Source organism: Manacus candei, unplaced genomic scaffold (genome assembly GCF_025592945.1).
Source record: "Manacus candei isolate 608988 ecotype Guabito, Panama unplaced genomic scaffold, ASM2559294v1 h1tg000025l, whole genome shotgun sequence".
NCBI classification, from domain to species: domain Eukaryota; kingdom Metazoa; phylum Chordata; class Aves; order Passeriformes; family Pipridae; genus Manacus; species Manacus candei.
This window is the reverse complement of record NW_026138073.1, coordinates 6,664,799-6,691,440: the sequence shown is the minus strand read 5'-3', so window position 1 is coordinate 6,691,440 and position 26,642 is coordinate 6,664,799. Positions and strand designations below refer to the sequence as shown.

General features: G+C 42.9%; 1 protein-coding gene across 26 annotated transcripts in view; it reads right to left on the bottom strand.

Moving 5' to 3' along the window:
- Positions 1 to 9,125: 9,125 nt before the first annotated feature.
- Positions 9,126 to 26,642, bottom strand: part of MAGI1 (membrane associated guanylate kinase, WW and PDZ domain containing 1) — a 351,112-nt gene continuing 333,595 nt past the window's right edge. For 22 of the 26 annotated variants that reach the window (XM_051788742.1, XM_051788743.1, XM_051788744.1 and 19 more), the window contains one exon: positions 21,025 to 26,177. In XM_051788742.1, coding sequence (XP_051644702.1) covers positions 25,477 to 26,177 — 701 coding nt within the window. In that variant the 3' untranslated portion in view covers positions 21,025 to 25,476. Of the gene's footprint in view, positions 9,491 to 9,879; positions 9,992 to 21,024; positions 26,178 to 26,642 lie in introns of those variants that run through there. The other 4 variants (XM_051788759.1, XM_051788766.1, XM_051788758.1 and 1 more) reach the window with 2 other exon arrangements.

Sequence of the window (26,642 nt, the reverse complement as noted above, 5' to 3'; positions counted from 1 at the left end):
CCAGCTCGGAGGGGGGGATGTTGAGGGAGACCTTGGTGCATGGGTCACAGGGTCAGTAGGTGGATCAGCACCAGAACATCCTCCTTGGCAGGCAAGAGGAAAGCAGCACCTTCCTCCACTCTGACCAGCTCACTTGGGGCTGAGGCAGAAATGAGTTCATGCCAAACATGCAGCTGTGATGGAACTACACCAGAAAACCAGCTCTACAGCAACATCTCTTCCATGGCAGAACAACCTTAACTAAATGCAGCTCTGCAGCCAAAGCCAGCAGCGATGCCTGGGGACAGCAGTGAGCCGTAGCACTCACCTCCATTCCTGCAGCCCAGAGTCACAGGGATGGGCCAGGCACAATTTTAAAGCTCCATGAATTTGGGAGCACCAGTCCTAATGTCCTCCATAGGACTGGCTTTCACCCTCAGGATCGATTCCAATTCCATCTACATTTCAGTAAAACACTACTGATTTCAGTGGAGACCATCCTGATAAATGCCAGCATATACAGATGCAGAAGCAAATATTCCCTGCAATCACCCAGGGCATCTGCAACCAAGAGGCATCTTGGCAGGATGCATGAATGGCCTGATTGTGTCCATTTTCAAGAAGGAATACATATGTATAGTGCTGTGATCCAGCTCAGCCTGTGTGAGGCTTTGCTCTGCTTGATGAGCAATCAGTCTGCTGAGGGAACAAACACGTAATGACTGCTTTCAGCTGCTAATGCCACTGCTTTTTCTGGAACAATATAGAGGCCTGAACTGCAAATTCACATCTGGCCTTGTTGGAAATTAACTGGGAATAAAAAGGGGTTTGCAATTAGCCTTTGGAAAAATCTTCACTAATTCACAAGGAGGGAACAGGACACTAGAGCCTGCAATGACATTTTGGAGGGATTTGGTGGTGTGTCTGCAATAGGGGGTTCATGGATTTATTTTAGGGAAAGACTCTGCTCTTTTTTGGCTTTGGTCTATGAAAGAATTCAGGAACAGTGATTTTCCAAACATATGGTGATATTCATTTTCACAGTAAAATGCAATTTGACTACAGCTTCTCACTGTGTGCATTCAATTTCCGTGAATGTTACTGGGATCAAGATTTTTCATGGCTCCCTTCTTTGCCATTTTCAATGAAAACTGGCATTAGTATTTCTACACTTGTTCTGTTCTTGAAGTCTTACAATATTTTATTCTGCTAAACTCCCTGAACCTGTTTAAGGTTTGCTAAATTGATGCCTAAAGATTGACTTCCAACATTTACCTTTCTAGAATTCCTTAAAGGCATCTTTATTTTTAGCTGTTAAAGTCACCAGTAAAATGAACTATTTTTTGCCCAGTTTAACTACATTTCAGTTCCATTTTCACACATCTTAGAGGATTAGCCAAATCAGCTCTGGTCAAGCAAGAATAAAATATGGTATCTCCCATCTTTTCCATCAAACAAAACAGTCAATAGGAAAAAAGGAGGAAAATAGCCCAAATTTCTAGCACATTTTTCTTAAATACAAGCTGAAAATCACTGTTCTTGGACAAAAAAAGGAAATGATGCCTCCTGCTCTTCCAGGGGGTCAGCACACACCATCCACTACTCCTGCCCCAAGGCTGCACTCTGTGTCACAGTATGTCTCCTGAAAGCCACTGGGAATTATCTCCAAAACCTCTGTGGCTGCTCCTGACCGTGTCACTGGAGGGGCTCAGGGGAAGGGGAATGCAAAGAAAACCCCTCTCATTCATATTTCTCCTAAGTATTTGGGATGGTTTGCTGACTCACTTTGCAGTATAGCTTGCAGCAAACTCAAAATTAAGTTACTAGAGAATAATGACCATTAAGTGACTGAGATTGCTTTATTTCTCTGAGCCTTAGCAACAGTGATTTCACTTGCCTGTTGCCATAACAACTCCAGCATGCACATCAAGGTCACTAAGCCCACTTTGCTTCTTGCCTGTAGCTATGTCTCTGATGGCTTATACGCCTCATTTTTATTGTAGATTCATACACGGTGACTAGGAAGAAAAGGTACTTTTTCATCTTAGGAGTAAACAAGAACATGAAGATGAGCATGTCTCAAGGTAAGAGAAAATGGACAAAAGACAAAGTATTTGTGAGAAACGTTCAGTCTTAATGGAAAAGCAATTCTGAGAAAAAAAATGTGTATATATATGAGGTCCAAAATACCTGACATGCAAGGAGTCAAACTGGCAGTCAATTCAAGCTCATAAAGATAAAGAAAATTTCCTGAAGAGTAGATATGAGTTCCTTGATTTTCAAGAGGACCTACCAGCCTGCCCAAGGACATGAGCATGGGCACATCAAGGTCCCTAAAGTGCCACTGAAGAATTCTGACCTTGGTGCTTAAATAACTACAGCTTCAATGGAATCACCCTGTGTAGTGTTATTCTGAGAATCCACAGTGCACAGCCATTCACTGAGGCACATTGGCCTGAAATAAGTTGGAACTGGAAAGGAGAGGACCACTAAGCAGGCTGATGAACTGCAAAGCCCCAGGTCAGGCAAGAAATCACTTGCAACACAGTTTTCCTTTGTTATTTCTTTCACAAATGTTAATGGATGCAATTTTTACCCCAAATTATTTACATGTCATACATCATTTTCATTGGATAGAAAGGTTATAAAACATTTTTTTAATGCAAGTGAACCACATTCATTTGTCTTGTAAGTCGACTAGAGGCACTTTCAAAGGAAAATCTAAGCTCCTACATTACCAAGGCATTTTTTCTGCCATGTGGAAGGAGAGAAAAGAATTACTCTCTGAAAAAAATATAATTAACTTGGCCACCTTGTCTTATAGCTAGTTGATTACAGCAGTGAGTAAATGAAAGATTTCACTGTTTATTTGTCAGATTTACACCAAAAGTTCCAGGAAAAAAGATGAAATGTCCAGAATTGCAGAGGGATTTTTGAGGCACTAAATACTTCTGTGAATCAGGACTGAAATGTAATTTCATATGTACCTGTATAGTAGTTGGCTACAGGACAAGATAGATAGAAAGACAGACAAACCCACACATGCACATTGATAGAGAGACAGCCCCCGTACTGGGGCTGGACCACAAAATGCCAATTTTCAGTTTTGCTTGATCATTTACAGTAGGCCCAGCTGGCTTTAGTAGAGATTCTGGCCCAGATCACCCAGCATTTTGCTAGAAAAGGCAGAGCAGTAATCTCATTTTGCAGACAGGAAACAGAAGAAAAGGAATAACTACAGATGCTGCCAGCCCACTGGGGAAATATGAAGAACTTCCCATGTTTGGGGACTCCCAAACAGGCAGCCATGACACAGACCTCCATCATGTTTTCAAGTTCCTGCCTAGACAGCAAGGGCTTGCCTTGGAGTTTACACCAAAGAAAGGCTGAAAAAGAATCGGTTGGCTCTTTGGTTGCTGTTCTACCCTGGTGATTTATACAGACTGTAAAGGTAGAAGGCAGAGGGGCTCCTGGCAACAACTGCTGTCACAAGCAAGTTCAACACACACAGGTTACTGACCAGTTAAACAGTAACTGCCAAATTTAGGACACTCAGGAATAATCTCACTGCTTACTATGGGATCCATGTCCTCTTAAAAAGATTTGTGACAGCTGTCATATCCCTGGTGATGGCTGGGGAGAAGGCATGTGCTGCCTGCCAGTCATCCAGTCTGCAGACAGCCTGGGTAGAGGGGTTGGATATGGCAAGCTGGATTGGGGCAGCCCTGGAAGCAGTGGGGAGCTGATGCCAGCCCCTTTCATAGGTCATGGTGGGAAGGATGGTGCATCAGGGACCTGGAAGGATCTGCATGGAGCTGTCTGGAGTCCACGGGAAGGTGGTCGGCAAAGGCTAACACAAGGGCAACATCTGTCCTGGTGAAGAGAAACTGGTTTCTGAACCCTTTTATTTATTCATCAGACCTAAATTTATCCTTTTCAAAAGTTGTCTTATTTAGTGCATGTTCTAGACACCCAACATTAGGCCAGTTTAATAATTCAAAGCCCCTTTGATGTCCTTAGTGTACTCAGTTTACAGGAAAGTCCCAGCACGTCCACCCTGGAGCCCTGGCAGACTCCAGGTCCCACCAGAGACAAAACACTAAATAACTAAAACAGAGCCAAAGTCTGCCTTGAAAACAGGAGAGCTCACCCTGTTCACCTTTAGTGAGCTGCAGCTCATAAAGCTCCGGCTGCCTACGGGTATTAGAAGTGTGGTGCTTTAATGCCTTGTGCCAGAAAACAAGCAAAGATGTATCTCAGGGAAACAGCACATTCAATTGTCGCAGATTCTGTTGCTTTCCACAGAGTACCTCTTGTTATTAATTTAATAACCGAAGAGGAAATCCTGTTAATCATAAGTCGCAAGGTTGTATGAGCTGACAGCTGTGATATCACAGCTGTTGATAGCTCTGCACAGACACGATGAGATGGCAGATAATGCACGTCGTGACTGTCAAGAGGGACTTCAACTGGTTGCCTAATTTTTACCATGCACACACCTCCTCTCCCCTCCCAAAGATGTCACACATCTTTCTTCTCCTACTTATTACAACAAATACATCGCTCCTACAATCAGATGCCAACCTACAATTACGGACTTGCAGGCGTCAAGCACTGATTATCACTGCTTAGGTCAGCGAGGGGTTAAACAGGAAGAAAATTAAGCCAGCCTAGAAAGAAAGTAAAACAAATAACTGAATTAATCCGTCTCTGCTGGTGTTAACTTGGATAGCCTGATTTTTGCCATTGAAAAAAAAAAACATCCAGCAGCCTCAGCTTGCCTGAAACATCAATAAACTTTTCTTTAGAGCATTGTTTAAAGCTGACAGTTCATGTGCCAATGAAAGTGCCAGTGTGGCAAAATGAGTCTGGGCTTGAGACTCCTTTGTGGAATGAGCTTCCTAAAATGGTGGTTATTAGGAAGCTTTTACATTCAAGCACACGTCCATTATGCCACACATAAAAGTAAAAAGTCATCCTGTGCAAACTGACTGAACCCTGGCAAATATTTTAAACCCTTTATGATTTTAAATGACACACACTGATCTTCTGTTTTCACATCACTTATTGCCTCTGACACACATAATTTGTTAGCATGCCTGGGGTCACAAGTCAACGGAGCAATGCTGAATTACAGTGGCCAGAAGGGTTTGCCTCCTCCTTGCTTACACATTCTCTGCAGCCCTTATACAGTCTGTAGCTCCTATAGGTGTTATGGAAATAGAGGTGACTGTTGCCCCAGGAGGATGATGGATGATGGACACGGACATTGCCTCATCCTTCTTCCTCTGAACCCTGAAGGAGGCTGCCAAAGACTCCCACAGAGAATTTAAAGTCTTTGTGAAGCACAGGGGAATTCCTGTGAGGAAAGGGAAAACCAAAATGTTAGTGAGACACCAAATCTTGACCAATGTGCCCAACATGGGAACTTTCCTGGGAAGACAGGGGAAAGAAAAACCTCAAAAATATGGCCCCAAAAGGCAGAGAAAGCTACTGAAATGTCTGCTTCTGGGGGAGACTGTGGGGTTAGCAATCCAGACCAGGAGTCTGGAGAACACAAGAGAAGCCTCCACTGCTGCCAAGTCAAATATCTCAGCAAAACAGTGGGGCCCACCCCTGAAGCTGCTTGGTAATTCAGCCTTGATGTTCCAGACACCTCAGGTGCTCACCTTGAACAACAATTTCAAATTTCACTGTAGAGGACCAGTGACAGTGCAAAAGGTTTGCTTGAGCTAGTGCTCTTTACCTTCTATTTCAGCAGAGCCTGCTGGGGCTTTGCAGGGATTTCTGGGGGAGCTTGTTGCATCCTCCCCCAGGGAGGGACCACAAGCCCCCACCACAACATACAGACTCAGCCAGTGTGGTGAGATGTCTCCTTGGGAGGATCCCATGAGATGGCCCTGTGCTGCCCAGACTGACATGGAGTCTCTGGAGAGGAAAGGTTTCCTTTTAATTAACTCAGATCCGACTTCGCAGAAGTTTTTCACAGCCCCAAACTTTATGTAATACTTCAAGATTAACGGTGAAATAAGAAGAGACTTGACCTGGAAAAAGTTCCAGCTCAGGCAAAATTTATCTTTTTTTTCCTCCTCATTTTTAGCAAATACAGTGAGGACTGGGTATAGTAGGTACAGCTCTGCCCAGAAGCATGAGGTATTAGTCACCTCACAGTAATTAGTCATCTAAGATACCATTTTTTTAAAGACCTTAAATAGCTCCATCTGGATGTTACACTGAAATCTTGAAGGGGGCTCAGTGCAAGAGAATGGGGTCCTGCAGGGAACCCAGGAGAAAAGGCAGGGGGAAAGATCAGGGCAGAGTTGGCACCTGAACGACTGTTTTGGCTCCCAACTCAGTCCTCCCTTCTTAACGAGGGAGAAAAGACACCAGAGCCTTTTGCTAGTGCTTCAAGCCCTAGGTAGTTAAAAGCACAATGCAGGGAATATTGTTTTCACTCTTGTCATGCTGCTGCAGACTCAGTGTCCCTGTACTGAGTGGGGACCATGGAGCTCCCGTGGCATCACTACAGGCTGTGATGGTTCCTCACCTCAGGTCTGCTTGTAGGAAGGATATTTTCTGTTGAGGAGTCCCACAGTTCCCCCATGGTGCCCTCATCCATGAGTCACGTGGATCCAGACCTCCCCTGATACACTCTCCTCTACAAGGAGGAAAGAAGGAAAGCAGTGTTAGAGATTTTTGGCCCCCTCCTCCTCCAATCAAGCTTTTACGATTAATTCAAAAAGAAAATTAGTCTCTTGGGAAGGAAAGACATTAATCTTATCAATTATTTGAACAGAGTGGAATGCAGTGACATCAGCAACTAATGAAGTAAATCTAAATTAAACCACATTATTTTATTTTATTTTTTTTACAAAAGGAAGAACATCTGGTGTTTGACAGCGAGACCAATCAAGTTGCCAATTAATCTCTGCAAAGTGCCAAACCTCCTCATTATTCTGTGTGCAACCATTTCTTCAGTCCTTACCACCGGTACAGAAAATAGAAAATAGCTTGTTGAATGAGCCACTGCAGAAATCTTCTTGTCATGAAAAACTCATTAGGTCAGCAATGAAGTGATTTATCAAAGACTTGGATTTCAGTGATCAGCTTTGCTTGTCCAACAGACTTGGTGGCAGCACTTCAAGCAAAGGCTTACAAATTACCATTATAATCTTGCAAGCATGGCTCATCTACACTAGACAGTTCCTGACCAGTGGAGTGGAGACCAAGAAATACAATCCTTCCTGACCTCTATTATATGCTGTCAGCCATCCAGATGTGATGCAATGAGCGGAGTAGATATTAATACTTCTGAATGGTGATGAGAGGGAGTTCACAGGCTGGAAGAGATGCTGAAAGCAACATGAGATTGCCTAATTTAATCTTAAATTCTCCTGAGCCTCTTCTACCTGATCCCACTAGCCCTTTGCAGGAGTGAATGGTCCCTCAGCATGTGGCAATGATCAGCTCAGTCTTACACAGCACCTGACCTTATGTAATCCAACATGTGTCTTATGATATTTTTCAGTTCCCTCAGGTTGAAAACTGCCTTTTCCATGTCTATCAGAATTGTGTGTCTGTGCTAATCCTGTTCTCCCATCTGCCTGAGCTGGGAGAGCAGAGGGGAAAAGGTGGGAAGGGAGGACATGATTTCTTTAAAAAGTCAAACCTCTAAGTGTCCACAGTCTGGAACATAAGATCATAATTTTTTTCAGCCCATCGCATATACAAAAGGTATTTTTCCTCACAAAACAGATTTCACCTTTTTAACTAAGTCACTTTTCAAACAAGAAGAAAATCCACTGCTAAGTACAGCTTCAGAAACAAACCAAATATGTAGCCCCCCGCCCAGTACTGTTTTTAATTTTTCATTCTTAGCTCTGCCTCTGACCCTTTCCCACCACCAGCTGGGTCTTGATGTGTCTCCTCACCACCTTTCTCTCTCTTCCAACAGTTTTTCCCCATTGGAATTCCTTCCCCTTCTGCCAGCATCCTCCTCTCCCTCAGGACATGAACTCAGTTACATCAGCATTGAACTTTCAAACCTGTAATGTGCAAGTGGATTCGAAATTAGTCGAAACAAGCTCATCCATCAATAGCTCTTAATGTCAAGAGCTCTGAGGGCAGGGGTGGGAGTGGAAGGCAGGGCCACAGTGCATATTCAGGCAACAATGAAAATGTTGTCAAAGAGCAATTAAGTGTGCTCCTGTGACAGGTTGGCACTGCACTTCTGCTAAGGTGAGAGAAGTCATAAAACATTTACAGTTTACCCAGCACAAGCAGCATCAAATGTCTTTTACATCCAGCCTCCATCTCCTCAGCAGTCGTAGGAGACCCAAACCTGCCTTGTGCCAAATGGTAGTTGCATTTTAAATCAAATTAATCACTTTTTATCAAGACTTTTTGGTTTGCTGAGTCAAATGTCATATTCTCTATTGCTGGGCAGCCCTCCTTGCTGCCCTGTGAGTGTTAATTAAATGGACAGATTGAATTTGTTATCCTACATTTGAGCCACAAAGCATAAATAAAGGAACTTCTTTCTTTACTAATATTAGTACAAAATAACTGTTCATCCAAATATTCACAAGCAATATGATAGTAACACTATCTTTAAGAGTTTAATCAGAGTCAAACCCCCATTCTGTGCAGAAGAATCTGTACTTCCCTCATACTCAGGGCTATTAGAGTTTTTCCCACGTACATTGGATACAGTACTTTAACATGTGAATCTGGTAGGATTTGGCTGCTGCAATCCTACCTGGTATGAAAGTCAGGGGCTGAATTCTAAGAAGAGATGAAGTGAAAGAAAGCCCCTGGAGAGGCTGCTTGGCAAACAGTACATATTTCCACTAAGACTTGAGCACACCAGGTAGGATTTCCATAAGGTGAAAAATATGGCTGTAAGCCAGATATAAAAATGGAAAGAAAAAACAGCACAAAAAACTGAGTACCTGGAGACTAAAGAGAGAGCTGATGCTCTCTGTGTGGCTGAAGGGCTCAGTATGCTATTGACTGAGATGACAGAGTTTTTGGACAATATAGGAAACTAAAGAGATGCCAGGGAGCTGGAGATCCTACGTTGTTCTCCATCCCCTCCTTTCCAAATGAAGGAAGTGAAGCAGAAATTGAATAACAGAAAAGAACACTTGTGTGGAAAGAAAGAGCTGTGGACAAAACACACGGTATGAAGGACTAAGAGCCAGTTTATTAATGCAGTGCCTACCTGTGTGAGAGCAGTTCCTCTTATTCCCTGATTAGGTTACTCACCTTACAGAAGAGAGGCCAGCTACAACCACAGTACTACTCACCACCCTCTACACCTGGAGGCAGAGGCCAGGGGCACAGTAGCTGGTCTTTTATGTCAAACAGTGCAAGACAGACTAAGCAACAGGCATTTTTCTCCACTGGTGGAAGAAGATATCAATTCAAACTTGCTGAGCTCTTGATTTGGTCCTTAGCCAGCCCAGGAGAGACCAAAAGGGAGTTCAGCAGCACCCAGCACCCACAGATGCTGAAAGAAGAACATTTGTTATCAATGACTTTCTACTGCAGGAGGCAAGGGAGTAATTTTAGTCTCACTTTACAATGACACAAGAAACAACCATCTCTGGCACAGTGAGGACTGGAAGCCACAGCTCCTGGGCCTTGCTTCAGCAGCACAGCAGAAGTACTTGCCCCAGCCTAAGCCCAAGCCCTGAGCTTTTGTCAGTGCACCAAAGTAAGGGACAGGCCATCACACTTTACCTCCCCTTTTCAGCTCCTCTCTAGCAATTCTGCAAATATCGATTAAGACTGTGCTGTTCGCTCACTACAGGAAATGTCAAATTGCTTTATTAAACCATCTCCTATATATTTACCTACCAGCAACCCAATAATGGTATGAAATTAAAAATGCCTTACCTTTATCTCTAATTATCCCATTATAGAAGCAGGTGAATACTGCAGAGGCAGTCATCACACTTTTACAGCATAACTACTTTGGATAAAAATTACAGAGGTGCAGTTTTCTTATCTGTGAGGAGATAAAGTAGATCCTTTCAGAGCTTTGGCTGATTTGTGACAGGAGGTCAAAGGAAGATATTCTAAGACTAAAGTTGGTGTTTCCAGGTGACCTGCATTTTGTGCCTCCAGGAAGCTTCTCTTTCCCTTATCACTGCAGCCTTTGTCACCTGTAGAGTATTATTCAATAAGTTTTGTCTCTCAGTCAAGATCCATCTTTCTCTAGAACCAGCAGACAACCACAGAAAATGAAAGGGCATCTGCTGGTCTCACCTTTTTGTGGAGGGCTTGTCCACCTTTACTCTCTTCTCCAAATGACAGAAGTAATAGGGCAGCTTTTACCCTCTAATACAGATGAGAAATTTACCCACACCATATTTCTTGTGTCAAGGTGATAGATCAAATTGGGAATGGGGGAGGCACATGGAGGCGATGTGGACAGAATAGAAGAGCATTAGCTAGACAGATGAGTACAGTGAGAATTCAAGTAAGAACTATCCAGTCTGTTTCCCCAGAGCCTCAGGGCAAATATGAAACCATTCAATCCAAAAAATCATTTCTAAATCTTTTTTGTGTGCCTACTACAAGCTGTCCATTCCTCATACAACAATGGGCATTTCTAGGCACCAAGCTGTAGAGAAGAGAGACTGGAAAACTGGCCTTTCATGAGGACTTTGGGGCTTCCTTGCTGTTCTGCATAACTGGGAGTGCCATGTTCAAAAGCTCCAGTGTTTTTACTAATTCTCACTGAGGGAGATGAGATCCCAGGCCCTTTGGAGCACCCAGATTTACTTTTTTTGTTTCAGATATTCAGAGCATTTGGGTTGTTTCTACTGAACATGGCAAAGCTTTTGGCTCTTCCCACCCATGGAACAGAAGTCCAGTTCCTGATCCTCTCTCCCAACAGAGCCTCCATCCAAAGGGAAGATGTCCTTGATTACCCTCTTTTCCTTGATGAATACAGAGCTTTCCCCATCTGGTATCTGAGCACAGACACAAGCCCAAGCCTTGTGTCAACATGTTCCCAGCCTCCTTTCGTAATATGGAAATGACAGCAGTTGCTGCATGTGAAGATGAAATCAAATGAATAAATGAATGTCAACAGACTGTGGGTAGAGGCACAGAGGTTGCATAACAGAGAGACTACGAGTGCACAGATGCAGTGAAGCCAAATTGGGTGCTGAGTGGATTGTCAGGGCTTGTTTCAGAGGGATGCACCTCATCATGTCACCAGCACAGCTGTCAGCCGATGAATTATTCCCAGTGAATTAAGAAACAAAAAATAATGTCCTCTACCCATCCAGTACTCATGGAGGCCATTTAGAGGGAATATTATGTGACATCTCTAGGTAAATCAGATGGTGAATTATTACGGAATGGTTCCTCTTCCCTGCAGGAACAAAGTCTGGAGATCTCCTACAAAATCCTTACTATGTCAGTGTCAAAGTCAATAATTCTCCCCCCAAAAATTATTACCAGCTGCACTTGTGGCATTAATGTCACACTAAGGGCATGGCTGCATGGATGAGGACTGACAGACTTATGCTCCATGCCCCAGCTCTGAGCTGGCCAGATGCAAAGCAATTCCATTCCAGAAGCATAGAGCCATGTTAGCAGGGTGACAGCTTGCTCGAGAAGAAAGGCCAAAATTTTTGCCGCTGTATGGTTTTCTGAATGTCATTGTTTGAACCTGTTTGTCTCCCTTTCAGGTGTCTGTCTTGCCTGTTAGTCCTTTAACCTGAACTGGAATGCTTTCTTTTTATCCTCCTCTCTTACAGAGGGAGAACTATGCAAACCAAGGCTGACTTCACAAACTGCTTCTTAAATAAACAGCACACTTCTGCGCTTCATTCCTCTCAAACAGAAACACTGCTTCAGCTTCTTTGTGCCACTTCCCCTCCAAAACTGCAGCAGCAGTAAAGCAATCAAGAGAGCGTGAGGTAATATCCCATACAGCAGACCTGTATGGGATATTACCTCCAGCTTGAGAAGGAGGAATGCACAAACACTTAGAAGCTAATTCCCAAACCCAGCAAGACAAAGGCAGAGTTAAAAGACTCAAAACACCTGAGCAAGCAAAACAGTCTCTTAGCCCTCACTAAAGCAAACACAAAGACAAATCGCATTCACTTTCCAGTCTGGAAAGCCAGCCATAATATATTGCCTGCCACAGCAATGATGATTGTTCTTGTGCTCTCCACCCCAGATACACACTCAGCAGATTCATAACTCTTTCAACTTCTCCAAGATAAACATGCGGGTGCTTGATAAAGGATTTCAATTATAATGTTCCTGGGAACATCTCACACGCTGCCTCCCACCCCAACACAGCAGTGGATTCAGCCTCCCCACAACCCCAGGGACATGGTCTGCAGGTCAGGTCCAACAGCATTGGAGGTTCCTTGTGCTTCTGGAAGCCTTTGTTGTGGGTGGATGGGTCTCTGTCATTCACAACTGTCTGTAACATCCTCCACTGCTCCCATCCCCAGGCCCAGAGGGACTGCAGTGGGGTTGTATTTTGTTGGGTACCAGTTCAAGTGACGGGGACATTCAAAGGTCTTGCTGCACACTGACCTCACTAGGGGTTTTAGCAGCCCCTCTGTCTTCCCCTTTTCTATGCCCAGTGGATGAAGAGCTCCTGCTCAACTTCACTCCTACTTTCCATGGCCAAACCCCAGCCTGAGCAACCCTCATCAAAGGCTGAACTGCCACAAATGACATGGGTAAACCACCCTCACCCAAAGGAGACAAGAAAAGACATCTCTCCCTTCACCCCAAGGCCACAGGGGACTTATCTGACAACCAGCCATTATCAGAAGGGACTGCTGGGGTGGGAAGGGCACCCCAGGGTTCAGAGCTGCTGCCTGCAGCTCCAGCTAAGGCCTGTCAAGAGCCAGGAGCACACAGCAGACTGCATTTAGGTAAGGGCAGGTGATCTTGATTGAAGGAACTCATTAGATTTGTTTGTCTGGTGGCGGGAAAAGCCTTGACAGTCTTTGGCCATGCGTAGTGTGCAGAAAATCCAGAGGGGACACTGGGAACCACCTCTGTGTGTGCATCCATACAGGATGAACTGCAGGTGCCTGGTTTCTGAGACAGCAACCAGCACAAAGGGAGAATCTGCTCAGGACTGCCATAGCTATTGCTGCCAGATACCTCTGCCTTTGTACAAAACACAGCAAACGAGCAGCTCTTCTCTCCTCCAGCCCCTGTGCCAGCCATCTAGTTAGTCCTGAGCTGCACCACACACTTGCAGCTGGCTGGGAGGGCACCGAGCTTTGCATACCCAGCTTTTGGATGGCCATTGCTTGGCTCCCAGCTGGAAGGTCTCAGAGTGCTCCTGCTCAGCTCAGGAGAGCTGAGACAGCTTCACTGTCAGTTCTCCCAGTCAGTGCCACTGTCAGCAGCACCCTCACCCTGCCTCGATTGCCCCAGTGAACATAAGCACCCTGGGCAGGAGCCAGTGAATTCTCCCAGACATGGTGTGTGTTACTCTGCAGAGTCAGTCCCTGCTGTCCCTAGGGGCCCACAGGGATCAGATACTAAGCCTAAGAGCCCATTTCAACAACATCCAGCAGAACTGGGATGGTTCAAATATTCCCAGTGAAATATTCTGCCTTTCACAAAGGATAATAGCTTCTGTAGCCTGTGAAGCATGACAGATGCATCTTGCATCCTTTACACAATAGTACTGGCTGATATAGTGCCTTCATTTCTCTGCTCAACTCAGGCAAAACCAAGGGAGACACTTGGATTCCTCTCTTTTCACGTTTCACGTTTCTTGCCTCCTCCTCCTCCCCCCAACATCCTACTGCTGTCACAATATTCCAGAATTCCACTATTTTGTCGGGGGTGACAGGTATAAAAACAAACTGAATTCTCCACACCATTTAATTTTAGGTCCTTGAGAGCACTACTTAACACAACAAATGTGGAGAAGGAAATTCTCCAGACAGTGAATACAACAACCTCATTTAGGTGCCACTCATCCCAGCCCACCAACCTCCTGACCGACACGCCTGGAGTGAGGTATTGTGGTTATCCTTCCTTCTGAAAACACAATCTCAATTTATCAATCATTGGAGAAAGGGCAAAATGAAACAGAACATCCCAGCAAAAAAAAGAGCAGGTACAGTCTCACTGCTCTGGGACCTGAAGTCTGTGTGCCCTCCAAGCTTTTCTTTTGGGAGTTTCTCAGGGGCACATTGGGAAATGATCTCCCTTCCCATTGTCTTATTTTGGGTTTCTGAATAATAATAAAAAAAGAAAGAAATCTCTTACCTTGTCAATATTGACCCTGATTTGTTAAAAGTCAAGTCTAATACATTTCTGCAGTCACAGTATATTAGGATTTATGCTTCCCTGTAAAGATGGGTTCATTTCAAAAACCCAGGGAACTAGTGTTATTGGTCTTTGGTGTGTCCTTTAAATTCCACTGTAGTACAAAAAAAAGCTATTATTGGGTGCAGGGAGTAACACGCCACAATGGGGTGACAACAGGACAGTTTTCCATGAGAGGATGCTGGTGCTTAGACCAGTAAGATGACATGATCACAAACTGAGGAGCAGCAAAAACACAGGAACTGCTCCCAGAAGCCAGACTGGTCCTGCCTTCAGAACCTCCTCAGGGACCCCCTGGTCCACAGGTTCCACTGAAACTGCACTGCCTCCAGTGGTGGCAACAGCCCTTCCCTGACTGCTGGAGCCAGATGTCACTGAGGTACTGCTGCCTCTTTAGCACCAAGTGTTTCATCTCCTCTGATGTCAACAGACTGGCACCGAGCACCCAGCTCAGGGCTCCGTCCTTGGCCAGCAACACTCTTGCTCAAACAGAAAGGTCACCAAATGGTGGCAAGCAGCTGTGTGCTGATGTTCTCATTATTTCATATGGGGAAGAATATCTCCTCCATTTTCTCTTCAGTAAGGGTAGATGAGGTGGTTGACAAGCAGATTATATTTAACCCAGCACAAATGTCCCTGCTCACACATCTTGTCCCTCACTCCGTCCATGTCAATGACAAAGCCTTTGTCTGCCTCTCTGGCAGAGGAGTGTGAAACCCTCCCTTGTCCAAAACCATGACTCCTGCTGCAATCCAGGCCTCTTGCCCTAAGGGTGAACATTGTTCCTATAACAGAGCCCTGTGGTCCTTCATGGCTGTGCCTTCAAGACCAGACTTCCGCTGGTTCTTGCAGCAACCACAGGTACTTGGCCCATGCTTTCTCCACCCCTTGCCACGTCTTACTGCTGCCTCTGTACAGTCACTATGATTTATGCCACAGACTGCAAGAGGAAGATCAGGCTCGCCAACTCCACCAGAAATCTCCTACCAGCCCCGAAAACTGACAGCAGCCAGAGGCAGCTCCAGGCTAATGTCACAGCCGTAGCTTCAGCACATGGCAGGGCGAGTCTGACCTAGTTTTAACCCTGCTAAATATGCAAAGAAAGAACATGAGAGTGTGTGGGGGAAAGCATTCCAGGGTTTTCTCCATTTCCTCAGTATTCTCTGCTGCTTTATCTTTAATACTCACACTACATTGGAACATTTCCAGTGCCAGATCTTCTCATGGGTGTACCAAGAGAGGAAAAACATGGCAACCTTTGAAGGGTGGGCTGTTTGGGGCAGATTTTTTTGTATAAGCTTATAGGAAGATGGGAATTTTTGAAGATTAACATTTTGACAAGACATTTAAAAAAAAAAGAAAAAAGGAAAAACTTTTTACTCTCTTTTGAGTGGAAATCTCTCTTCAGCTGCTTACCTTTCCTTTTTCCTTGTTTTTTTCAGTATTTTTTGTTCTTAACTTAGTCATTGAGAGCTAAATGCTACCCTGACTATCATACTGACAGGCCTTTTTTGTTGTTGTTTTATTTTTAAGAGAATGGATTTTTATGCACTTGCTTTAATCTGTTTCAACATCTGCCTTTCCCTTAGCATTTATGGTTCACTTCCACCATAGAAAGTACTCAAAATTCAGCTCCTCTTGATTCTTTATTAACTCTAGATCATTTGTGCAGTACATAACTACTTATTTGCTATGGAAACACTATTTTATTTGAGTCACCCATACGGTTCTGTACACGTGTTTCTCAGCACTTTAATTTCAATATAATGCTGTGTTGACAGTGCAGAGGGTATGGAAGGCACAACATCCTGTGTCCTTCAGATGGTATTGAGCTCCCCTAGTGATTTCTGAGACGTAAAGGTCTCCTCTGAGTCTGAGAACACACCTGAGGCTGAGCTACAAAATACCATCACGGCAAGAATGGGAATACTGCCTGGCATAGAAACCATAAGAACCTGTGGCAAAAAAGAAATAGAAACCCTCTAAATATTTGCTACCAGTGATCACGAAAGAGAAGAGATGCTCTTCTCATCCAACACAACTAGATGAAATGGATATCCTCAGTGTAGAGCCATTTCCTGCCCTGGAGAATATGAGTACCACAGAGCAGAGCAAGTAGAGGAATGCAAGAAAAGCTTCATGGAGAGGAATTTCCTGTGGAGGGAGAGGACAGTAACAGGACACAAAGCTTCAACTGTGTTTTGAAAGTGCTCATACTGCACGAGGGGCACTGCCACTTGATAGCACATGTGGAACAAGTCACAGACATGGAGATCCTTGTCAGAGTGCTAAAGAAAAAAAGCCAAGGACAGGAAGCCATGAAAACCACTAATCAGTGGATTGCAAGTGGTGTTATTTCTGGCATAGGTTGAGACAATGCTGATCATTACGACTCCTATGAACACTCCTGACCTTGCTTATGAAGGTTCTTAATTAAATGATTATGTCCCTTGACTTCTCCAGATATCAGGCATATGCCTGTATGCTTTCCTCAGCAAGGCTTTTTTCTGAATCAAGATCTCCATGATTACAGTCAACTAATTATTTGAAAAGCATTTTCATCTGGACTCCAAGCAATCAAATTAAATACAGTTAATGTGGGTTTGGCAGGACTCCATACAAACAAAAGTTGCTCTTGTTTTTGTGCAAAATTGGAAAATCAGTTTTTGCTAATAGCCTGATGTATGAAATCTGCTGCTGTAGCTTTTCACTATTTTCTCATCTTCTCTTTTGCTTTGCTGCAAAGATGTTGGTGCAATTCTGCTGTGACAAATGAAGCCCCAAATCTCACAACATCCTACCTTTAGCACAAGACCTTGTAGGAACCAGAGACTGAGAAAGAATGAATTGCTCAAGTTTGCAGAAAAAGTTGATAAAAAGACAAAGAGCATGTTGAAAATAAAGGAATCAACTGTATGCCACTTTATCAAAAGAGATACAACAAGACAATGATATAAATCACGAGGCTTTAGCAGCTATAGGAGATTTTGGGTAGGAAGGCAAACTGAATAACACAAAGCAGAAAAAGCATACGTATAAAAAAATACTGAAACCCAAACCTCATTTTGGACAGAATTGCAAACAAGCAGACATACATTTTCTAATGAGCTTGCAACAGTCTACTTGTCTCATTACTTAAAACTTTACTATGAAATTCACTTGACTTTTCCCTCCAAGCATCTATCCTCATGGATCATTTTTCACAATGAACAGGGAGTAAAGTACGTCTAAAGCTGAAGGCAGTGCGTCTATTTTTGTCTCAATGAATTAGAGTGCACCCTTTTTACAAAGAAATTTTGATGCAAAAAATCATGATACTTCATCGCTCTAAAACATGTGTCAGTCATAGAAAGGATAAATAATTTGGAACTGCCATGAAGTTGTGTTAGAAGGCTCTATCTTTATTAAGTCATAATTGGAATAAGAAGAGTCAGGCTGATGAATGAAATCTTTAGTAAGCAGAGGGATATGGATTTTTGCAATATGCTGAAGCAGTGCAATAACAGAAGCAATGATTATAAATATTAGTATTAGTTACAAATCATGATTAATCTCTAGGATAGGCAGAATTTCAGGGTAAAATATTTGAGTTGATGCAATGTCACCAGTGATGGCAGTGTTCAATCACTCTGCTTCAGCAAAAGGAAGCAGTCCTCCTTACTTGAAGGTCTTTGGGGAGCAAAACTCCCTTCTGGCTCTGGGATGCCCCAGAGATGCACAGAGGCACTCAGGACTAAAGCAGAGCTGTTTTTTCCCCTCCAGTTCAAGCCACTGAGTGCTGGAATAAATGCAGCCCAGACGCCTCCAATACCCAGATGCTCCAGCTCCATGAGCAGCTGGAAGGCACCAGATGACGGGACAGGGATGCATCCAGCAGGTATGAGGTCCCTTGCACAAGCTTTGCCAGGCTCTCAACATCAAAATTTTGTGTGCATTGTCACGTTAAGCACCTAAGAGCTGTTTACAGTTTGCATATTTTTGCATTGTGATTGCCCAATTAAGCTGAAGACGTCCAGACTAATCTGTCCCAAGAGAACAAGGAAACCCAGCGACAGTCAACTTTCAATCTGGTTAATTAGACAGAGGATAAAAACCCAAACTGTTTGGGCTCATGTGTGCCATGCATGTTAGGAAGGCAAGGTTAGTAGTTTCTCTTATATAGAATTAAACCTTTTTCAGGTTAGCAAATGTTTATTAAGAGATATCAAGTATCTCTTGTATAAAATAATACTTTCCAAGGACCACTGGAGAACTCATTTAGACTTTTTCTCTGAGGTTCCAGCAAAAAAACTTCATTTTGACAACCCCAGCATTTTGTCTAAAAACACCTGTCTCATCAAGTTATTTCAACCAGAGAATGGACTGGATAAGGAAAACAGATGTTTGATGCATCCTCAACAAGAAACAAGAAAACATATGCCATGAATATTTTTATGGTCTTTTCTCTCTGTTACTGTTATTATTACCATGCAAATAATGTGCATGGGAATCTTTAAACATCTTCTAACCATTCAGTAAATCGTTTCACAGAATAATGAATTCAGTACTATAAATCAGCCCCAAAAATTTAATGACTTCTTTTAGTTTTTATGTTGCATCTGGAAACCAACAGAATGTGGTACTTTGGTGCACTTTCAGAGGGTGATTCTTGGCTTTTCCTGAGATGCCCTCTCCTCAGCTTTTCATGCCTGTGGTCAGGACCTCTCTTTCCACTGAGGAGTAGGAGCAGGACATACTGACCGTGCCCAGTGCTGTACTGTACAGCAGAGAAACTGCCTCGTGTTCTTGGAACTCAGCCCTGTGTTACACAACTGCAGTTCAAAGGTTATGAAGGCAAAGACTTTGCCAGTACTCTCCACACTTCAAAGACGTGGCAACAATTGTTGGATCAAACAGAGAGGAAAGAAGTTGCCTGTGGGTCCCCAAAGCAAACTGGAGTCTCAGAAGAAAAAACAGGATCCAGAAGGATCTAACTGAGAAACAATGAGGAAAAAAAAATACTCATTTATGCAGAACAAAAAGCTGAGTCCTCAAGAAACTCTCCAAGTTGCTTCAACATCCAATCAATATTTCCTCTAGCACATATGGAATAAGGCTCAGCCAACTTCCTCCTCCAGACATTCCTGTTTCTGACTATCCTTAGAGAGAAGCAAGGCAGCTAATTCAAAATCTCATTCATATGTACAGGAGCCACCAGACTTTTAGGGACAGTCTCACCAACTCATTTTCCTGACTCAACAAATTACTGCAGACAAGCTCAGCCATACATCCATATATATCCATACACATGCTCTTAGCTCAAAGCAGATGTGAGGTAATGTCACACAAACTCGATCCCCTAACAGCAGACAGAAAATCTGAAATTTTTGACAAATGCAATTGAGAGAAAGGAAATTTAAGACTGGTCATAGATACCGCTTGGGGGAAGATGAAGCCTGGTCCTACATAAGCAAGGTGGAATTCCCATTCCATACAAGCCTGACTCTTTCTTATAGTCAGCACCAAAGTCACATCAGCTTAGGAATGGACCACATAACCTTGGCTGAGGCTCAGTGCCAGCAATTTGGATTTCCTTGAGTATGACCTCTCCCTCCTGCTGCAGCAAAACCTCCTCAAAAACTCCCTTTTAGGAAACTGCTGCAAAATTAACATTAATGAGCCTCCTTGAAGAGATGGAACCACCTCCGTTTCAACTTCAACATCTTGAGGCTCAGACTTTTCTTTGAAACTGAGGATTTTCAGTGCACATGCTGCCAAAGAAACTTTGCTGAGGACAACAGCCTCCTCATCTGCCCAGTCAGCAACTTGGATGGTGGGTGTTCATCTCCGCTGTTTCAGTGAAGAGCACATCACTGCAGCTCACATTATCACTGAAATGGGTTCATGCAGAGATGTTTGACACTGATGTGGAAGGGCTGGGGCACACATTATTTTCTGCTGACTTGCCAGAGCTCATCTCCTGGTGCCTCTAGGCCCAGACATGCAAAGTCTACACTGCTGAAATATGGGGGCAAATACTGCCAGAGCTTGAACTCATGCATAAACATCACTTGATTTTAATGGCATTTATACCCTAGTTTGTAGGATTATAGAATCACAGAATGGTTTAGGTCAGAAGGGACCTTAAAGATCTTCCAGTTCCAACACCCTGCCATGGGCAGGGACACCTTTCAGTAGACCAGGTTTCACTCAGAGCTCCATCCAGGCCGGCCTTGTGCACTCAGGATGTGTTCAGCCACATATCGGTATTTAACTGAGAATTCAGACACAATTCTGCAAACACTTCCTCTATTTTGATACAATTTGTTAGTTTATTTTAGAAAAAAATCCTTCAGTTAGCACAATTCCACCTGGGAAGGAGCATGTGAGCTGTCTTCTCTCTTAGGCCCTGGAAATATCAAGAAACAATGTTTTTAAGTATTTTAGAAAGTCTGTTACCACAGCAGCGACTGCATTTTAAAATTTTGATGGCCATTTACTACTTACAAGAGCATTTAAAAGGGTAAATTTCATATCACAACAATCTGTATGTTAATTGTTAAGAGTTCATTTGAAGATGTAGTTTGAAGATTTTTAATATGAATTTTGAAGAGAACGTCCTAAAAAATGAAGGCAAGTTTCTCCCAGTGTGTTGTAGTGGTACAACAGTATCATGCTGTGAGTTCATGCTAATAAAGGCAGTAAGGAAAAGGAAATAAGTATGCCTTAAATTCTGAAAATAATCTCTGACTCGAAGCTCACGTTTGAGTGGCAGGCTGTCATATCATGGTCAGTCCCAGCCACTGAATTCCTACATGCTTGTGGCAGCACATATTTTATGCTTCTCTCTGTCCTGAAACCCCACAATTTTCCATTTGTGTGACATTTTACTGCCTCTTCATTTTATACCAGGAAGAAATGCTGATGGATTGGCATCACATCCAAAACAGAAACTGGCATCATTCTCAGACTCACGCGATTTACAGCAACTGCTAAGTAAATTGGGATACTTTTTTTAGTTCCCACTCTTCCGTTTTTAAAAATAAATCTTAAGAAAATACAATCCCAAAGGCCTAACAGGCACACATTTACAGATGGCAGCAGTGGGTCATAAATGACAGATTTTCCTGGTACTATTTATGAGAGCTAAATATACTGAACATATTATGAACCATTTGTAACGTTCTTCAGCAGAACAGTCAGCCAAGAGACAGAGCTGAAAGCCTGTTGCAACAAAAGGTATCAAAGTGAGGAGGAGAACAGTATCTATAATTACTACTCCAGTGATAAAACAAGGATAGTACAGCAGATGGATTTAACACAAGATCACTATTAAATAAAACACTGGCTCCAATACCAAGGAATGAATATTCAAGAGGGAGTGAATTAAGTAAAAGTGTATAAAGGCAGCAAACAGCTCAGTTAACCTAGAAGTAATGTGTAACTCTAACGAAAGAGATCAAACCCCACACAATTCTTCATGCTGGTTGAACAGCCCTTCTGCTCACAATTAGGTATTAATCTATCCAAATGACAGGACTGAGCATACTGATAGCATGGGAACCTGGCCATATGACACTCTTAAAAAAAGGTGTAAAACTCAAATCCAAACCAAAATCAAAACCTAACAATATCAATTTACAGAGTTTTTTCACTTACCACTTAGAAACGTTTCAGTTCTTCATCAGAAACACACTCTAATTCATCTTTTTGGCAGCTTCATAGTTGTAGAACGTTGTTTAACAAAACAGGAGCCAAGTTACAATCTAAAAAAGGGTTTCTTTTCATTTTTAGAAGTTTTGAAAAATATTTTATGGTGAAAAGTAAGGCTGAAACAAATTAAAGTAACTAAGGCTGTACCACAGAGTATGGAGCTGCAATGTTCATGCTTCAGAGCAGGGCTCCAGCTCCCGGTGGGTTTGGAAGCAGTAACAATGCATTTTGAATATTATTCTTTTTTTTTTTGTCAACTTGCAGTGTTTTTTAAATAAATGTTTCTGTAATTTTGGTATTATCTATGTAATATCTTCTTTAGCTGAGATTCAACACTTCAAAGACACATTTCAAAAGCTTGAGACTCACCTACTCAGCTTTGTGAGATTATTTAAACTATGCTATAACACAAAAAAGGAGAGGAAAACCAGTAGTAACAGCAGATGGCACAAGTGCAGAACCAATGTATACCATTATAATATAATTTCAGGGTAGAAAGGCATTGAACATCATAAAAGATCCAAACCTAAAATACCCAAACACTTTCTCGGCAATATTTTCTCACTGAAAATATCCAAACGCTATGACCCATCCATACCCCTCAGGACTGAGGCTGCATCAGACAAATCCCTTTGAGAATGCTGTGACTGGAAACACAAATTATTCCCTGGTGACTCTCCTCAGTTGCCTGGACTCCCATCAGGTTGGCTGAAGCATCAGGAAAACAGATGAGTGGAGCCTGATAAACTAAGCAAGATTTAAAAGTTATTTTTAAAATCTATGTAAAATTAACAGGTTTTCAACCTTAAAAGTCTTTCTACATTTCAAGAACTAAGAGATGGGAGACACAGAGTCTTGGTGATGTGTATTTATATGTGTGTATGTGTATGTATATAAAAACACACACATATAAACACACACACACACATATATATATATACGGCACTAACAATTTCAAAAACAGCAACTGAGTAGTTGCTCCTTGTCTTGATTTTACGTGGCCACACATACCAATGTGCTATGAAGAATCAATGATATTAACCTCAGACACAGTTACAAGCCCTGCCTCGCCTGAAACTTTAGTTTCTCACTATTTTGGGGAAGGAAACTTTATACTGGAAAACCGGGAACCTTCGCTTTAAGGCTTGTCAAATGATTAATACATATTTAATGGATGATTAATACATTTTTAATGGATGGCCCTTGGCAACTGTGACCTACAGTTTACTAATTTAGAAAGGGATGAGCAAGTAGAATTAAGGTGTAGTTCCTCCTTTATCACTACACTCGCATGCATGCTTTGTATGGAAAACTTTATTTGATAATAAAAATAGCATTCACAGACTTTCTCCTTCTTTGTTGCTACATCATATACATAGTGTCTGTTCCAAGGAAAGAAGCTCATACTGGGTAAGTCCACATCTACTCATACTAGTGTTATGTATAAACCCAATTAAGTCAAATAAAGCTATGAACAATGTAGTATTTATATATGCATAGTGTTTTATAAAAAAGATTGGCCCACATACTGCTTTTCATCAACACAGAAAGAGCATTATGTCTATAGCACGTTGCAAGAAATGATGACTGGAGAATATAGACTGCATACAAGTGCTTAATAATACATAAGCAGGCCCACCATGAAGGAAGAAATGATATTCAAACCAACAAAAGCTTTAGAATTACTTACACAGTCTCCCCTTTTAAAACCGCTTTACATACCTGATTCAGTTTACATTAAAATATATTCCCTGAATCAATTTGTTCCATTTTCAGAAATATAAACACTTAATCACATTCCTCACAGCTAAATTTTGTCATAAATCCTCTTTTATACAAGAAAAAGGCAACAGTTTTGTTTTTTTTTCCAACAGGCTCTATTAATTACAATTTAAACTGTACACACAATGATCGGCCATCTTCTTTCTTGGTTTTGTTTTTACAGTACCATGGCAACAACAGTGATAGACTTGCAATGGTTTTGTGTTCATATGGAGGATGTGAGTCAGTATACACGTACACACCAATGCACTGTAAAAAGCAGCAGTTTACTTTAGTGGTCCAACAGTAACGGCAAACATTTTGGCTCAGCTAGGCAGTAATCCATTACATCTTATACCAATGCTACAGCAGACTTACCACACAACTTGCAAATTTAAAAATACAACTTAGAAACTTGCAGGTTTCCCTTTTGCTGCTGTTCTCAAACTCAAATTTACAGCATACAACCAGTACAGATAAGCTTCTACAACCAGGTTGTCCCACTGATTGCCTCTTTTTGCCTGTGTTTTAATTTTGATTTTTTCTTTTTTCTTTTTTTTTTTTTCTTTTCAGCAAGTGCACTCCTTTTGTCTCAGTAAGGATGAACCAGTAAAACAAAACAAAAAAACCCCTAAATACAGAGTGATAAGAAGAGAGAGCTTTTGGAATTTGGCAAAATTAAGAAAAGCCCACTGGTTTTTGCCTGAGCAGAAGGAATACACCTACTCCCAGAGGGAGGACTGAGCTCCCACCGCATTGTGCCTTGTCCCAGAATCCCGATCCCTTCCCTTGCTTCCAAGCAGACACACAATACCATGCATGCTGGGGTTGCTGTCCATATACAGCTAGAAGATGAGCAGGGCTGCAGCGGCTGCCTTAATGACATATCATTACGTGTTGCTGAGGCTAATGAGAGATCAACAGTCTATATCAGCGTGTGACACAGGCATGGTGGTGACCAGTCCTTCTGCCTCTGTGCATTCTGTCGAGGGGGCCTGAAAGTATAAACTGTTCATGGAACAAACTAGAAATTCCTCATCGTAAATCATCTTGTGCTGTGTGGGTTTGTATTTATTTTTTTTTATTATTTATTATTATTATAAATATCCTTCATTGAAACAGTAGTCTCTTCAAACAGTTCTCGCAATTTTAGGAACATTTGTCTCTTTCTGTTTTAATTCCTTCAGCAGGAGCGCTCCATTCCTACTGAGATGAACAATTTTCTTCCTTCCCCACCCCCAACCCTTAAAAAATTTTCTACATACAGTGTAGCAGTGAGTCACTAGAGAACAGTCTGGATCAAATTATTCAAACTTGGTCATAAAATCCTTTGCCTATATTATATTACTGGCTACCCCCACTTACTATAATGGGGAGGGGGGAGAGTAGCCCAATAAAGGAATTCATTTTTAAGAAATCTACAAAGAATGTAGAAACAAAATTTTATAATCCTTTAGGACCAACATTTGGCAAGTAATTAAAAAAAAAAAGAATACACTGAAAAATACTTTCTTTAATATTATACATCAGGCACAACACTTTTTTTTTTTTTTTTTGTTATAAGATTTCATCTGCATAAAAGGTTTGTAGGATCAGCAGGTGCCGGATGTCTCCTCGTCTGCGAAAGCCAGATGGTCTCAGCTCCCGCACTCTCTGCTCTGCTCCCATGGTGTGGGGAAGGCGACGGGGACCCCGGGGAGCCCCTCAGATGCTGAGGTCGGTGCTGCACTCCTTGTAGGGCCGCCTGCGCTGCTCGGGCGGGTGCCTGCGGCTCGGCTCGTGCTTCCAGCTGGGCTCTTCCCTCTCCCGGTGGCCGAGTCGTTCCTCCCTGAGCCGTCTGTCGGGCGACCTCTCCCTCCGCCGGTCGGAGGACTTGGCCCGCCGGTCGAGGGAGTTCTCTCTTCTCCGCTCGGGTGACCTCCTCGGCTCCGTGAGCCTCTCCAGCGACCGCCGCCGGCGGCCAGGAGACCGCTCTCTGCGCCTCTCAGGGGAGAGGTCCCTCCTCCTCTCGTGTCGCTCCCGCCTCTCCAAAGTGTTGTCGGCACTCCTTGTCCCCTCCCTCCGCTTTTCGGGAGACCTCCTCTTCTGCCCGTTCACCACTGCCCTCTCCGGCTGCCTCTCGTGCCTCCTCTCCGGCGACCTCTCCGTCCTCCTGCCTGGCACGTGGTCGTTGGTTTTAGAAGTCCCATTCCAAGTGTGGTGTTCATTGGGATGTCTGCTAAACTCTCTGCTGCCTTTTAGGTCTCTAACGTAAGTCCGCTTGTCCCCATGTTGTGATGATTTGTGAAGGTCTGGTGGATAACTGGACTCCGATGATGGGTGCTGCCGTCGGTCGGATGGCACGGGTTTCATTTCCGATACATTTTGTGAACCTGTGGCGGGACTGTTCCTGTCACTGCTGGGGTCTGAAAGAAAATAACAGCAAAGCGTTTGGTACCGATGCCTTCCGCGGCGCCTTGACACCACTTAGCACTCTTCAGACTTCATTAGTGACAAAAACAAACAACTGTTAAAGCAGTCAGCGAAGGCTAACCCAAGCTTTTGTTAATTTAACTGTGAACAAGGAGAGTTACAGGTTAGTACTGGTGCTGCTCTGATCGTTAGCCATGTTTTGGTCCAAGCTGATATCATCTTTATGCTCTTCTGGGCATGGGGCATTTTACATTTTCCCCAAGTCCAATTCATAATGTTTCAGTTACACTACTTTCTTTCCAGTGGAAAAAAAAAAATAAAATATTATAGTTCGGGTTGTTGGCTGGTTTTTTAAATAGTTTCCAATAAAGAGGGCCTTTAGGAAACAATTTGTGCCTTTTAAGTCATTACAAAGAACTGCCTCCCAGGTGTGGGAGGCTGTGGTTCAAATAGCAGAA